A 16,404-nucleotide genomic window follows, 5' to 3' on the forward strand; every position below is an offset into this window, starting at 1 on the left:
CATATTAAAAATGTAAGCTTTGATATGTCTTTCATTTTAACTCATAGCAGCATATTAAACACTCATTTATTTTCTACATTTATATATAGAACAGTTCACTATTTGAGACTTGACACACAGACATAATGATTATTCCAATATTTTCCTACCTAGAAGCTAAATGGAAAATTCCATGCAAGGATGCATGACAAAGTTTGAAGTGAAGTTGGATACACTTAGGCAATAACTTAAATATACTTATGCAGTCTTAATTCTAATCTAGAGGTCTTGGATTTGTGCACAATTTTCAGAGCTGGAATAAGAAATCATCCTGAACAACATCACTGAGAGGACAACATCAAATTACCAGCAGCACTTGTGTGCAGCTCAGTCTTTGGTTGAAACATCTCTGCTTTATTACTGCTACAAAAAAAGTTTGTACTTATCATAGCACAAAAGTAAAATTTGGGGGATCAGGACAAGTGATCCCATAGAAAGCCTGGCCTCAGTTATCCATGCTCTGGTAACTTCCAGGTTAAACTATTGTAATGTGCTCTAAGTGGGGCTACATTTGAAAGCAGAAACTTCAGTTACTTCTAAACATAGCTGATATTTTGATATAACTCAAACCAGGTGTTAAGATATTATGCTGATACGTCATCGATGGTACTGGTTCTAGGTCTGTTTCTAGGCTCAATGAAACGTGCTAGTTTTGCCTTTTAAAATCCTTCCTGGCTTGGAGCTAGGTTACGTGAAACCACTCTCCACATTAAGATGTACATTTTCAGCAGAAACCCTTCTCTGGATTTCTTTGTCATCCAAGGTATGGTGAATGGCAACTGGAGAGAAGGTCTTCTCAGTGGTGGTGACTGAGCTTTAGAATATTATCCCCCAAGAGGCTCACCTACATTGTTGTAATACTGACACCACATGAAGACCTCTTTATTGTCCCTGGCTTTTAACAAAATTGTTTTATGTTAGTTTGTGATTTATGCTACTTGTTTTAGAACTGTAACTTTTAATATTTGTGGATATAATATTTTTATTTAGATTATTTTATATCTTGTAATTTGTAACCCACCCTAAGAATCTATTGAATAGAAGGATTAACAAGCCAAGTAGAGAATTAGTACCTATACATATTTCCCCAAGAATCCCATTGAATTTAATAGGGCTGACTTCTGAATAGACTTGTATAGGACTGTGCATTAATTGCCTGGATAGATGATTAGATAGACAGACAAACAGACAGATAGATACTGAGCTTAAAAGCCAACTATTGTAAGTATGACCCTTCATTATTTTTATTTTAATGTTGTAGTCATTTTTGATAGCATGTATTTACAACAAAATTTTCAAACTTACGTTAGGAAAAATTCTGAAGCATTCAAAATGAAGTATTTCTTTGTAATTGTGGACTAAAAAAATTAAACCAAATCTTATCAACAGTGTGCTGGATGCTGTAAAAGAAATATTTGGAGGAAAAACAAAGTTACCATGGAACTCAGTCACTGTATCCTCTAAATGTTAAATTCTGAAATAATTCTTGACACTCCAGGGGGATATCAGATTACCAATAATAGAATTGTACCCATTTTATATGGATAAGTTAAGCTAGATAAAGACAAACTGACACAAAACTAACATTTTCAGTAACAAATCAGTTCCATCAAGTCCAAGATGAAATTAAAATTTAAAATTTTTGCAGTGTAGTTGGATAATGCATCTAGTATTGTTTGCATGATTGACAGGTTTTCATCACATCTTGTGCAGCTTCTAGAATAATTTGTGTGAACCAGTGCCTCCAAGTAGGTGGTGAATACATAGTATTGCGATTTCTAAGATAGCAGCTGCACTGTTCGAATAGCTGCCATTGAGGAAATCTCAGAGACTGCATATATGCAACAACCACATGAGCCCAAGTGTTTGGGCCGTGCCTTTTCAAAATAATTGTGCAGGACATGCACAATTCAAAGAACAACAAACACAATTTTTCAAGATTAGCCTTTCAGAGCTGAAGAACTTATATTACAATGCCGACTAATTCTCTCAATAGTTAGTACTGAAGGTGAGGCAATTTCACAGATGTATGCAGTTGCATCTAATATTTAATTAGAAAAAGCAACTGGCCAGCTTTTCTACAACTTAGGCTTCAATCCAATACACACTTTTGTGGAAGTAAGTCCCACTGAACACAATGGAGCTTACTTTTGAGTAGAGATGTATTGGACTGCAGCCTAACACTCATCCAGGCGATCAGGGGTAGCCAACATGGTATCCTCCAGACACTGCAGATTACATCAGCCCCAGCCAGCATGGCCAAGGGTTAGTTGATGATAGGAGTCATAGTCCACAACATCTGGAGGGTACCATGCTGGCTACTCCTGCAGAAGGTCATGTAATGACAGAAATAAAACATATGGCAATGAAATACTTATATTTTTAATTAAAAAATTTACACACTCTGTACAATTTACTGGTCATCTTCCTGACCCATCATAGAGAATATAAAATAAATCTCCTGCCATATAGTTAAGAATTTTTAAGTTTTCAAGATATAGCATCCATTATTTGTAAGGCCTCAAAAATCTGGAGACTTTAGAGCGCAACAATCGAATAAAAGACCTTGGAAACATCTCTCTGGACTCTTGTGCTGTGTACTTGAAGTAGTTCTGTGGGTGTGCCAAGACATCAAACAATGCCTTTATCAGCTTCTTATCCTGAAAGAATAAGGCAGATTTTGAGTGTCATTTAATATATAGTTTGATTAAACACTATTGCAAGCACAATTCTTACTATAGTTCCTATTAAATATTGAGGTCAAGGAAGGACTGTATTAGCACTTTCCTACAATTCAAAGGGATACCCACTGAAATGTTAAGGCTTAGGCCAGGTTAACCACATATGCCTACATATCATTGCTATCATCACGCTATGCTTCCTGAAGATGGGAAGGAAGACATTTATAATTGCTAGGTAGTTACGAATGCTCTTATCATTGTTTCCACAAGTTGCAAACATCAGCATTTGCCTTTGCAATCATTGCATTGAAGGCGCTACCATTAAGCAAGCTGAGACAGCTGTTTCAGGTAGCAGGTTTGGGGCAATATTAATGGGTATCATATTTTCAGTTATTGTCATTACATTTTTACTATCAGAAGAGGGCACCATTTGCATTTTCTGCTTGTTATCCACATGGTCAGTCTGTAAGCACCTTGAAAACAATGCAGTGATTACTAGAAGCCAACATGGATTTATCAAGAACAAATTCTGTCAGACTAATCTTATCTCATTTTTTGACTGGGTAACCTCCATGGTAGACTGTGGGAATTCTGTGGACATAATATATATCAACTTCAGCACAGCTTTTGACAAAGTGCTCCATGATATTCTGATTAGCAAGCTAGCTAAATGTGGGCTAGATAGAACAACTAACAGATGGATCCACAGTTGGCTACAGAATCATACTCAAAGAGTGTTTATCAATGGTTCCTTCTCAAACTGGGGGGAAGTAACAAGCGGGGTACCACAGGGCTTGGTCCTGGACCCAGTGCTCTTCAACATTCTTATTAATGACTTGGCTGAGGAGGTGCAGGGAATGCTTTTCAAATTTGCAGATGATACAAAATTGGGAGGGGTATTTAATACCTTGGAAGACAGAAACAAAATTCAAAAGGGTCTTGATAGGCTGGAGCATTGGGATGAAATAATAGAATGAAATTTAACAGGGATAAGTCCAAAGTTCTACACCTAGGAAAAAGAAACCAAATGCACAGTTATAAGATGGGGGATACTTGGCTCAGCCATACGACATGTGAGAAGGAGCCTGAGATTGTTGTTAATCACAAGCTGAATATGAGCCAACAGTGTGGTGTGGCTGCAAAAAAGGCAAATGCTATTTTAGGCTGCATTAGGATGCATTAACAGAAGCATTGCTTCCCCTCTATTCGGCACTGGCTAGGCCTCATTGGGTTCAGAGGAGGGCAACGAGGATGATCAGGAGACTGGAAATAAAGTCCTATGAGGGGAGACTGAAAGAACTGGGCGTGTTTAGCCTTCAGAAGAGAAGACTGAGGGGAGATAATAGCACTGTTCAAGTACTTGAAAGGCTGCCACACAGAGGAGGGCCAGGATCACTTCTCAATCATCCCAGAGTGCAGGACACAGATTAATGGGCTCAAGTTGCAGGAAGCCAGATTTCAGCTGAACATCAGGAAAAACTTCCTAACTGTTAGAGCGGTATGACAATTGAACCAATTACCTAGGGAGGTGGTGAGCTCTCCAACACTGGAGGCACTCAAGAGGCAGCTGGACAGCCACCTTTCGGGTATCCTTTAATTTGGATTCCTGCACTGAGCAGGGAACTGGACTCGATGGCCTTATAGGCCCCTTACAACTCTATGATTCTATGATATTTTGAGTTAACATTGCCTCCACCACACTTGTCAGACTAGGTGTGGCAGGAAACACACATATAATTAGGGTACTGCTCTCTGTTTGATAGATATGCCTGCTTATTCTTTTCCTGTTTATCCTCCTCTCCATCACAGCAGACTGTAAACAAAGCATGTATTCTTTATCTTCACAGACGGTAGTAATTTATGAATTTATGTTTTAGAGGAAGTTTACCTTGAGGATCTCTTGATGATTTTCTGATGCATACAGTCTACCATCTCTGACTATGTCTTCTATTAATTCCTGATAATCCTCTGTTGGGGACACACATGCATTACTTGCTTTGCTGATTTTGTTGTAGAATCACAAATATTCAATTAGTTATATCAGCAGCACATAAACACATCTTTGGACTGAACAGTAATAACGGATTCTTACTACTTTTTATGGTAAGTCACTCTGAGAGCCTTTTTGGCGAAAGAGTGGGGAAATGCTTAAGTAAATAAATAAAATCTAACTATATTTATGTATTTGCATGTATTTATAATTAAAACAACACTTTTCAGATTAGTACATTTAATATATATTCTAAAATGCTTTCAAGACAGAAATCATACTATTAAGATAAAGACTCAAAATGATCCACACTAAGCTCCTTACTATTAATCCATCCAAGGCAGAAATCATAAGCAGCCTTAGAGAAATATATAAACTTTGGCTATGTGGCATACTTCAAACACATTTGTGCTAAATAAATCCACCCTATGTTAAAAATACAACAAAAAGGGTAGAACAAGAGCCCTGTTCCAAAAGATTAGAGAACTGAAAGGGAAATTTAAACCAAGAGTAGGGATGTTGAATAATCAACAGGGGAACACACTGACTGACCGAGATGAAATAAAAGGAAGATGGAAGCAATACACTGAAGAACTCTATAAAAGAGATGCCAGGATGACAGATTCATTCACGGAGGAACCATATGATGAAGAACCAGAAATTTTAGAATGCGAGGTGAAAGCTGCTCTTAAAATACTTTGTTTCTTCCAATCACCAGGAACAGATGGCATAGCAATAGAGTTGCTACAAGCTACTGAGACTGAATCAGTCCTAATTTTGACTAAAATCTGTCAAGAAATACGGAAAACTAAACAATGGCCCACAGACTGGAGGCGTTCCATATACATCCCAATTCCAAAGAAAGGGGATCCCAGGGAATGCAGTAATTATTGATATTAATATCTCATGCAAGTAAAATAATGCTCAAGATTCTACAACAAAGGCTCTTGCCATATATGGAGAGAGATATGCCACAAGTCCAAGCTGGATTTAGAAAGGGAAGAGGTACCAGAGATCATATCACAAACATATGTTGGATAATGGAATGGAGCAAGGAATTTCAGAAGAAAATCACCCTGTGCTTTATAGATTACAGCAAAGCCTTTGACTGTGTAGATCATGAAAAACTATGGAATGCTTTAAAAGAAATGGGGTTGCCCAGCATCTGATTGTCCTGATGCACAACCTATATTCTGCACAAGAGGCTACTGTAAGGACAGAATATGGAGAAACTGACTGGTTCCCCATCAGAAAGGGTGTGAGACAGGGATGTATTTTATCACCCTATTTATTTAATCTATACGCAGAACATATCATACGGAAAGCAGGATTGGACCAAGGAGGTGTGAAAATTGGAGGGAGAAATATCAATAATTTAAGATATGCAGATGATACCATACTCTTAGCAGAAACAAGTAATGATTTGAAACGAATGTTGATGAAAGTTAAAGAGGAAAGCACAAAAGCAGGACTACAGCTGAACGTCAAAAAGACTAAAGTAATGACAACAGAAGATTTATGCAACTTTACAGTTGATAATGAGGACATTGAACTTGTCAAGGATTATCAATATCTTGGCACAATCATTAACCAAAATGGAGACAATAGTCAAGAAATCAGAAGAAGGCTAGGACTGGGGAGGACAGCTGTGAGAGAACTAGAAAAGGTCCTCAAATGTAAAGATGTATCACTGAACACTAAAGTCAGGATCATTCAGACCATGGTATTCCTGATCTCTGTGTATGGATGTGAAAGTTGGACAGTGAAAAAAGCTGATAAGAGAAAAATCAACGCATTTGAAATGTGGTGTTGGAGAAGATCTTTGCGCATACCATGGACTGCAAAAAAGACAAATAATTGGGTGTTAGAACAAATTAAACCAGAAGTATTACTAGAAGCTAAAATGATGAAACTGAGGTTATCATACTTTGGACACATCATGAGAAGACGTGATTCATTAGAAAAGATAATAATGCTTGGAAAAACAGAAGGGAGTATGAAAAGAGGAAGGCCAAACAAGAGATGGATTGATTCCATAAAGGAAGCCGCAGACCTGAACTTACAAGATCTGAACGGGGTGGTTCATGACAGATGCTTTGGAGGTCACTGATTCATAGGGTCGCCATAAGTCGTAGTCGACTTGAAGGCACATAACAACAACATGTTAAAAATATCCCCCCAAACATTCTTACTTTCCTCCCCTTTACTTTTTTGTATAATAAGCAAAACCATTATTTAACAGCATTTGCTATTTTTGCACTGAACATACTATCCTGTTTCCACTGATGTGTATTCAGGATGGGAATCAGATTAACCTCAGCTTAAAAAAATGTGGAACAAATCCTGTTTCCAACTAAAGAGACTGGAAAGTTGCCTCTGATTTGCAGCAAAGTCAAAGGATGTAGCTCTTCAAGTGCTGCAGACTTGTAGGCATTTAGAGTCCATCTTGCCCTAACCAGATCTGGTTGTTACCCCAGTGTAGTTCTTGTTTAGCTTAGGATAATTGCCAAACAGATCACATGAGAGAAGTAAAATTTCCACTTTTCTTTGCCTCTTGTCTGAAACACCGATTGGTCTGAAATTCACCTTCAAAGTGGAAACCGTGAAACTATTTGTACCATTATGAGAAAAGGCATTTCTTGAGATAGAGCAATAACCCATAACAGTATTTCCTAAATCAAAAGATAAAAGCTAAATTGCAACAAAGCAACTTAAAGGTGTTCAGACCCCAGGCTACCTCAAAGTACTCACATATACCATTTTGTGTAAAAATGTGATCTGGCATATAAAATACAAAATCTGATACAATTTGAGGGAGTTACCATAAACAGACATCTCCCCTCCCCCCCCGCCATCCTACCTCCAAATATCTTCATATTGTATTTCATAAGGTTAAACCCATGTCATTTCATGTTGAATGAAGTGTGTCTTGACCCGACACATAAAATATCCACCTTCTACCTATACTAGGAATGGAGGAGAAGTCCGCCCAAACTGGACTTGGGACCAGATTTTTAAAAAATCTTCCCATTTGTTCTCTTTGTGGACTAATCTTGAAGGCATTGGATTTTCGATTTATTTTCTGACACAGTTTTTTTAAAAAAATCAAAAATCATTAAGGGGTGAATGCTACAGAGATTAACAGGGAATCTTAGAGACCTCTAGGATTCCCTGTTAATATCTCTAGTATCAACCCTCCTTCCTCCTTAAAAAAAAAATATCTAAAAGGAGGGAAGGAGAAACTGCAAGCTGCAAGAGAAGCTGCATGCAGCATAGCCTCACTGAGCCTCTCAGAGAATGAGGGAAGCCAGATTGCCCACAGAGGGGAAATCCACCTCCCCAGTCCAGGCTACAGCATTCTTCACCCTTTCCAATGCCATGGAGGTAGTCAAGGGAATTGGGATTTGGGACAGCCTGCGCCATCACAGGGAGCCTAGCAGAGCCAGTGGAAAGCCAGGAGCAGGAGGGAGGGCAAAGCCTGGGGTCCCAACCCTCCATTCCCCCACAAGTTCAGAACATGTAACTTCTGGTTCCTGGTTCTATATCAAACTGGAACAAAGCAGAAGTTTGCAGATAAAAGGCAAGTCGAAATGGAATTTCATTTCATTTTGACGGAATGTGAGCAGATCTGGCCCACCTAGCGGATCCCAGGCCTAACCTATACAAAATGCTGAGCTCCCCCACTCCCAGTCTTTCAAAACGAGAAACAGCAAATATAAGTATTGAAATGTCCACACTTTAGTTTCAGCAACTTTTCATATTTCCTTACCATCATATGTTACATAAGGGACTTGGAATCCTTTGGCACTGTTTCCTTCATTTGATTTGAACTGGATCCACAGCTTTTTAGATCTGGAAGTGAAAGCTATAGGGCGTTCATAGGTTTGGCAGGTTTCATATGTGGTCACAGAATTAGAGGAAGCTTCCAACAAAATGTACAAGAAGAAGATATCAGATACCTAATTAGCTTATTTTCTTTTGAACAACAAATGCTTTCCTTTTATTCTCTGCCCCTCCCATTGCATCCAGATGGTTTGAAAGCACTGTGGGACAATGTTTCCAAGTAACTGCCACCCACCCCACCTTCAGAACAGCTCCCTGTGTGCTGCATTTGGGGGGCATATCTCAGTGAAGAACGATGGACCACATCTCAACAGTGGAGCAGTGAATAGCTGCCCAATTTTACCAAAGTCCATGGCCCATGATTTTAGTCTTGCTCTGACAATAAATACAAGTCAACAACAACATAAAATGTACATCTCAAACACTTTACTACTCCAAATTTGCTTTTGGATTATGTGCAAAGACCTAAATTGTCCTAGGTCCTAAAGTGACTTTAAAAAGGTACTGTTGCCATCTGCAGAGTGAAAAGGCAACTCTTCAAATGTCTTTTGCAAAAGATGTCTTTGGGGTATAAGACCCCCCCTTTGGGGTATAAGATCCCACACACACACACAAAGATGCACGAGTTATCTGTGAATGAAGATGAGCTAATCAGCTAATTCAAAGAAAAACGAGCTCAGTGCAGAAAGAAAACAGAACACAAGACTGTCACCAGACTGAAAGGAATTTGTGACCAAAGAGTTCATGCCTGTGTACAAACCCCTTTACTCAGTTAAGCAATCTATCCAATTGTACACCTAAAATGGAACTCTTATACCCTCATTTTGTAGCTGGGGTCACACAGTAGCTAAGAAACTAAGCTACACATCAGGAATTTCCCAGATTGAATCTTGCCTCTGCCTTTAGCTCACTAGGTGGCCTTTGTCAAGTTGTTCTCTCTTTCCTGTCTCCCCCTATCTGCAATATAGGCAGAATAATCATAAGAGTTTTTCTAGTTGTAAAGATTACAACTAGATAATGCATATGAATACTTTGAACACATGGAAATGCTATACAAGTGTTTATTAGTAGTATTAGAGTTGTTGTTAGTCGTAGTAGTATCAATTGCAAACCTGAATTTTCCCATTGCATTACACCATAACAGTGACCTTTTGGCTCTGCTGAGGTTACTGGCAAAACATATTTCAAGATTACACTCCAAAGATACAATTTGGCTCCATAAACATGATCTTTTCGGCTTTTAGACATTATTGCCCAGGAGCCGGGCCAAGCCATCAGCCCAAGAAAATGAAGTGTTGCATCATCAACAACAGGAACAGCATGTAGAAAGCCATGACTTAAGCAGTAATATCAGATTATTTCCAAACTCATTTAATTCAGCAGGAATAAGATCTCCATTCCCCTTAGTTGACAAGCTGAACCTTTCCTATAGTACTTTCAGAAAGCCTGTTCTTGGATGCATATATGGAACGTAGCAATGCCTAACACTATAATGTTGTTGTTAAGTTATACTAACCCTTCCCAAGTGTAAGTAAGGGGTGATTCACATTGCCCTGTTAATGAAAAGTGTGGAATCAATTCCCTGTTGCTGCCAATGTTATTATGAAGGATCCTAATATCCAGATTTTGCTGTAAGAATAGTAGCCTGCACCTGAGAAGGGAAATTCTGTTTTGGTCTGGAGGAGCAAAAAGAGAACCTCCATTATAGTTACTCACGTAGGGCACATTCAAGCAAGCTGAGTTACATAAATCTTTGCCAGCCTCTTATCGTTTTTAACTTTTGAAATTAACAAAGGAGCATTAGTCTCCTCCTGGAAGTGTTAAGCAAAGTTATGATTATGCCTTTTGCTTTAGCAGCTAGGAATCTTCTGGATCCAAGTAAGACCTTGTTTCCCTGCACAGGAAGATTACTGTTGGTTCCCCCCCACTTCTCCTTCTCTATCACTTTCTGTTGCTGAAGAGAATCTCACCTTCACCATGTATCACACAATCCCGGCCTTGCAGAAATAAGAACAGGTACTAACCCCCACCACCCTTCCTCTCTGGCAAGTCTATCATACTCCCCACTTTCCCCTATCTTCTGCATTTCAAATCCATTCAGGCTCCTCTTTCTTAGGGAGACTTGTTCTCTTTCTTCCCCTTACTATGTTCTTTTCTTCTTCCTTGGCTGTCTCACCCCAAAAATCTCATATTCTCCTTCCTTGCTACCCATAGCTACCCACCACTGTTCTCTTGCAGAAATGGAACTTCACCTCATTCTATAGCAGTGCCCCAAAGTCTTCCAGTTGCTTTCTACTGGTTCTTACCTTAAAACATTCCTGAAGTTCCACAAAATCACCACCCCAACTACCTTCCTCCTCTGACAAACTTTCTTACTCTTTCTAAAGCAAGTGGCCCTAGTCAGTATCCAGTTTCCTTCTGATACCACCTTTTACCTCTTCAGCCAAATTTCCTCATCCTAGGCTGTGGGCACACTAGTCGATTGAAAAGCAGCCAGGATGGTTTTTTTGGCTGCATTTTGAAGCAGCTCTGTTCTCTGCTAGCCTCTGCTTCCTTCCCCATTGCTGACTTCAGACCTTTAAGACCACCCACAGCAAAGCATTGGGCATTGTCTCTGCCTGAGCCTGCAGCAAAGAATTTCCATTGGCCACACCTGGAAGACAAACAGGTTGATCTACTAATCAGTTGCAAAATCTGCCTCAAGCTGAATTTAAAAAACAGACACACAAGCTGATCCCGGTAAGTTTTAGAGTAAAAAAGGTTGGTGTTTCACCAGCTTCATGTGCCTCCATTTTCAGAAAACAGAGATGGAGATGCACTGGAACTGGCACAGCAGTAAATGAGTTTCTACCCCCAGTCTCAGCCCACATCCTTCCGCTCTCTCTCTTTCTCTAACCAATTTTACTACATCCTAGAGTTTCTATGTATTTTCATATGTAATTGTAGAACTAATAGCTTAACTCTTTTACTTTTAGCCTACTGTTAGTATATTGCTTATGCAAGTCGGTGATTTTTTAATCTTCTAAATAAATATGCTAATTCCCTTTTGATACAGTAAAATTAATTTTATCTTAGTCCTTGTTGACCATTGGGATGCTAAATTCTGGAATGCACTCAGATTCCAATGTCAAAAGACCCTACAGGGAGGGATGTCAGGGTTGCATGTGAGAACAGCAGGCTAACGTGCAAACTGCGCTATCTTGAACCAACAGCTGCCTTTTCCCAGCAGCTGAAAGAGGTAGCTGGAGATTGGTGTCAGATGGATAAGAAGGATGTGGAGAAGAACTGCTTCTACACACCCAAGCAAGCCTCTTAATCCTTGTACCCACCCTTCCACGTGGAATGAAAAGGTACAGAGGACAGTTGCTGTCAGTGCTATAAAGCCACTACATTCCAGGTTCTCCTGAGATTGACCAGACCACTGGCAGCAACAAGCTGGTGGACTAAAAGCTGCTATAACCATGGAGATCCATGGAGCAGCACACAAAAGGCTGGGCAGATGCAACTGTAACCTGGGATTCCGAAAGGCTGAACTATCCTACAAAAGCAGCCACTTTCACTGGATGATTCTGCTTGCTGCTGCCAGAAGCCCATTGACCTGGGACTGAAAGGCCTTGTGACTGCAGCAGTCAAGGGGACATTTGCCCTATGGCTCCACTCAGCCAGCTGGCAAATGGATATACCAGGAAAGGCAAAGGAAAGGAAAGAGGGCAACCAAAATGATCAAGGGGATGGAGCGACTCCCTTACAAGGAAAGGTTGCAGCATTTGGGGCTTTTTAGTTTAGAGAAAAGGCGGGTCAGAGGAGACATGATAGAAGTGTATAAAATTATGCATGGCATTGAGAAAGTGGATAGAGAAAAGTTCTTCTCCCTCTCTCATAATACTAGAACTCGTGGACATTCAAAGAAGCTGAATGTTGGAAGATTCAGGACAGACAAAAGGAAGTACTTCTTTACTCAGCGCATAGTTAAACTATGGAATTTGCTCCCACAAGATGCAGTAATGGCCACCAGCTTGGATGGCTTTAAAAGAAGATTAGACAAATTCATGGAGGACAGGGCTATCAATGGCTACTAGCTGTGATGGCTGTGCTGTGCCACCCTAGTCAGAGGCAGCATGCTCTGAAAACCAGTTGCTGGAAGCCTCAGGAGGGGAGAGTGTTCTTGCACTCGGGTCCTGCTTGCGGGCTTCCCCCAGGCACCTGGTTGGCCACTGTGAGAACAGGATGCTGGACTAGATGGGCCACTGGCCTGATCCAGCAGGCTCTTCTTATGTTCTTATGTGTATGTGTGCAAAAAAAGGAAGGAAGAATAATTCCCCTTCTCTGATCTTCTTAATCGATTCTACCATAATTACTATGGTTCTCTACTAGTTCTATTCTAAAATGTGTTGGGGGGGTTTGTGACGTCCTTCCCCGGCACCACCTGTGAAGCTCTCACTTTGTGACTACCAGCAGACAGGAACGTCAGGTTTATTCTTACCCTTTACAGCACTAGTACAGATCTCAACAGATCCCCCTGCTAGGCCTTACTACCCAACACTCTGATAACCTTTAGACTGTGCCTTAGTCTCTGCCAGGCTATCTCGATACCTTGTGTCTATGGGTATAGGTAATTCCCAAACCCCTCTGCAGCCTCTTGCACTGAAGCTTACAGCCCTGGGTTTCTCTGTGGTACTGGATACAATATCTTTTCCTCTGATCCGCCGCTGCCACCATTCGATACAATTACTTTTCAGCCTTGGTTACTTTGCTATTCCCCCTGGTATGTGTATCCCAGCTGAAGGAATCAGGCTTTTATTTAACCAAGAAATATTTATTAAGAATTAGAAATAACAAGATTACTTAAGGAATGTTTCACAAGCGTATGGTTTCATCTATATTCTGTTATGTACTTGACTTCTTACTAATTGCCTCAGAACTCCGACTCACTCTCAACAACAACAACCTCCAAACACCACCTCACAGTCACCACCTCAATTCACCACCAAACCTCCACCAAACCTCCATTCAACTGTCATCCTTCCATTTATACTCCCAGCCATTCAAACGCTCAGCCAATCATTCAGCATTCTACTGCTCATGTACTCCCTCTTTCACTCCACTTACCATATATCTTCTATATAACCAGCACTTACCATATTTACAATATAAGCAGGAACATCACAGGGTTCACTCATAATGGGTGGAATTGTTACCAAATGTGCTTTTATACATCTTAGAGCTAGATTTCATGAGACTGGCTTTGGCTCAGATAGAATATAGCACAGATTAATCAGAAGATATATATACCTGACCCAGAAACTTACCGCTTTTTCTCATCACCAAGTAGTCTCCACATTCATCTTCTATTGGCAAAAATATTTCTGGAACCACAATCAGAATCCGGCGTTTAGGAGGTGGATTTATAGTCCAGGTACATTCAGTGTTTGCAGGGTAATTGCCAGGATAGTTTGGGGACTCAATATATCCAGTAAACTCTCCAAGCTCACCACCACAGTGCCTGTCTGAAAAAAAAGAAACATATTATCCACAGTCAGGGCAGAGTGAAAAGAAATATCCACAGCTAGGCAATGCCATCAACAACAGTCACTACAGATACAATCGCTTTGGCCACTATCTAGGAATCATATATGCCCTTTTCTTCTTTAAACCATTATTATCGACTAGCTGCTTCAGATGATTACAAATAAAGAAACAAAATCCATACACAGTACAGCTTTATCTGTGAAAATAAATGGTGATTTGAAGCCATAGACACATATGGCTTAAACATCATAATGAGGTTTATGAAATTGACTGGATCATGGAAGCTTTAAGGTGGGGTGACCTCAAACTGAGGTTGGGGAGGGTAACAAACAAAGGGGAGAGAGTACAGCAGGAGTCTATTACCCTGTCACCACGACAGTTGGGCTCAGCTCTGCGTCCTGTTGCCAGACAACAGAGACATGTTCCCTAGTCTCACAACGTATGTCAGTCACAAGGGAGCAAAGGAGGAAAAAGCAAGCAGGTGTTGGCTAGGGGAAAAGCGAATTATCTAAGAAAGTTTAGGGCAGCCTTTTCCAACCTAGTGGTCCTTTCAGTTGTTTTGGAGTACAACTCTCATTAGCTGCTGCCAGCATGGTCAGGGCTGGTTCCGGGTTGGGGTGGGCCCTCAGGCACCAATACCTCTCCTCATGGCTGCCCCACCTCTCATGTCATAACATCAGCACGTGATGCAGAAACCCACACCGGCCGTAGGATGTGTGTGTTGTCTGGGAGGGTGGTGAGCACCTACTCCATGTTTAGTGTGAGGTTGCAGGGAGTGATTTGCAGCTGCAAATCATGGTCCATGACCCAATGCCATCATGGATTGTGGAGTGCCACCTTCCCAGCCCCAGCTTATAGATCTAGGCAGGGGCCCCTCGGGAGCAATTCATGATCAGCGTCGGGTTGCAGCCACAAATCATGCTCCATGATCCAACGCCATAACGGATCATGCAGCTCCACCCTCGTAGCTGCAGCCTGTAAATCTAGGCAGGGGCTCCTTGGGAGCAGCCATGGCCCTCAGTCCATGCCCCATCTGGCTGGTCACTGGCGCTGGGCCTGAGCCTCGCCAATGGTCAGGGATAATGGAAGTTCTAGTCCAAAACATCTGGAAGGCATCAGGTTGGGAAAGGGTGATTTAGGAGCTAGAGCAGCCTTTCCCAACCAGTGTGCCTCCAGATGTTGTTGGACCACAACTCCCATCAGCCTCAGCCAGCATTGCCAATGGTCAGGAAAGATGGGAATTGTGGTCCAACAACATCTGGAGGCACACTGGTTGGGAAAGGCTGAGCTAGAGAGAGGCAGGTTTGGAAGGATTGCCCTACGGCTTAGCACTTGGCACATCTGCAGTGTTCTAAGCAGAGGCCGTTGGCCAAGCCATCGGAAGCTCCTTCCTGATTCTGTTTCTAAGCAGTAGTTGGAGACAGATCTGTTGGTTCCCTGCCTAAATGGGAGTTATTGGTTGCTGGATGAAACTCATCAGTGTAGGTTACAGAACCACCTTGTGGGTGAAGGCAGGAAAGAGAACTTGAGCAAAGCAGGAAGCTTCCAGGATTCAATTTGAGAACTTGTCAGTTAGAGATATAACAACAGAAAAGAGCAACACCTACTTTCCTACTATAGAGGAAATTATTTAAATTAACTAAGGAACGAGACAAACTTTCTAACTAACAGAGGGCAGAAGCTTAGCCTAGGATGAAGCCTGATGAGTTTTGTCCAGCAAGGAGAACTACAATTCAGGTAGGGAGCCAGCAGTTCTTTCTTGTTTTGATGGAAAAACTCATCAGCACGGAATGTACTAAAGTTTCCCATACAGGACAGGAAGAACAGATACCCATTACCGAGGAAGGACCTGCTGCAAGACCCTTCTACCAAATGCAGCCTCAGCTGAGGCACACATGTCAATTTTGTAATGTCTTATGAATGAGCTAGGAGATGCCCTACATATCTTGTCTAAAAGGGCGTTAGCAGAAAAGGCTGCTGATGTAGCAGTGGTTCTAGTAGAATAGGCAGTTATCTTGGAAGGTATAGACAATTTTCAGGCTTCAAAAACAACTGCAATGCAGGCCCAAATCATCTAATGAGTGTAGAATTAGTAACTCACTTGTCTAATGAGGCTGGATTGAAGGAAACAAAGAGAGTGTCCATTAACCTAAGGTCTTTAGGTCTAGCAACATAAACCTTGAGTGCCCTTAGGACATCACAGAAGTTTCTTTCACAAGAAAAGAAAGACCTATAGCATCTATCTCTACTGCAGGGACTATTGATGGGAAAGAGTGTAGGTCAGTAGTTGAATGACATTGCAATGAAGGGCTCATCCAAACT

At 41.0% G+C, this 16,404-nt stretch overlaps 1 protein-coding gene across 1 annotated transcript in view; it reads right to left on the bottom strand.

The window, feature by feature from the left end:
- Positions 1-1,300: 1,300 nt before the first annotated feature.
- The window catches only part of SCUBE2 (signal peptide, CUB domain and EGF like domain containing 2), a 116,509-nt gene continuing 101,405 nt past the window's right edge, over positions 1,301-16,404 (bottom strand). The window contains 4 exon segments of the mRNA XM_061610378.1: positions 1,301-2,699; positions 4,609-4,688; positions 8,480-8,632; positions 13,863-14,060. Of these exon segments, the coding sequence (XP_061466362.1) occupies positions 2,547-2,699; positions 4,609-4,688; positions 8,480-8,632; positions 13,863-14,060 (584 nt within the window). The 3' untranslated portion in view covers positions 1,301-2,546.

This window comes from Rhineura floridana, chromosome 2 (genome assembly GCF_030035675.1).
Source record: "Rhineura floridana isolate rRhiFlo1 chromosome 2, rRhiFlo1.hap2, whole genome shotgun sequence".
In the NCBI taxonomy this organism is placed as follows: Eukaryota; Metazoa; Chordata; class Lepidosauria; order Squamata; family Rhineuridae; genus Rhineura; species Rhineura floridana.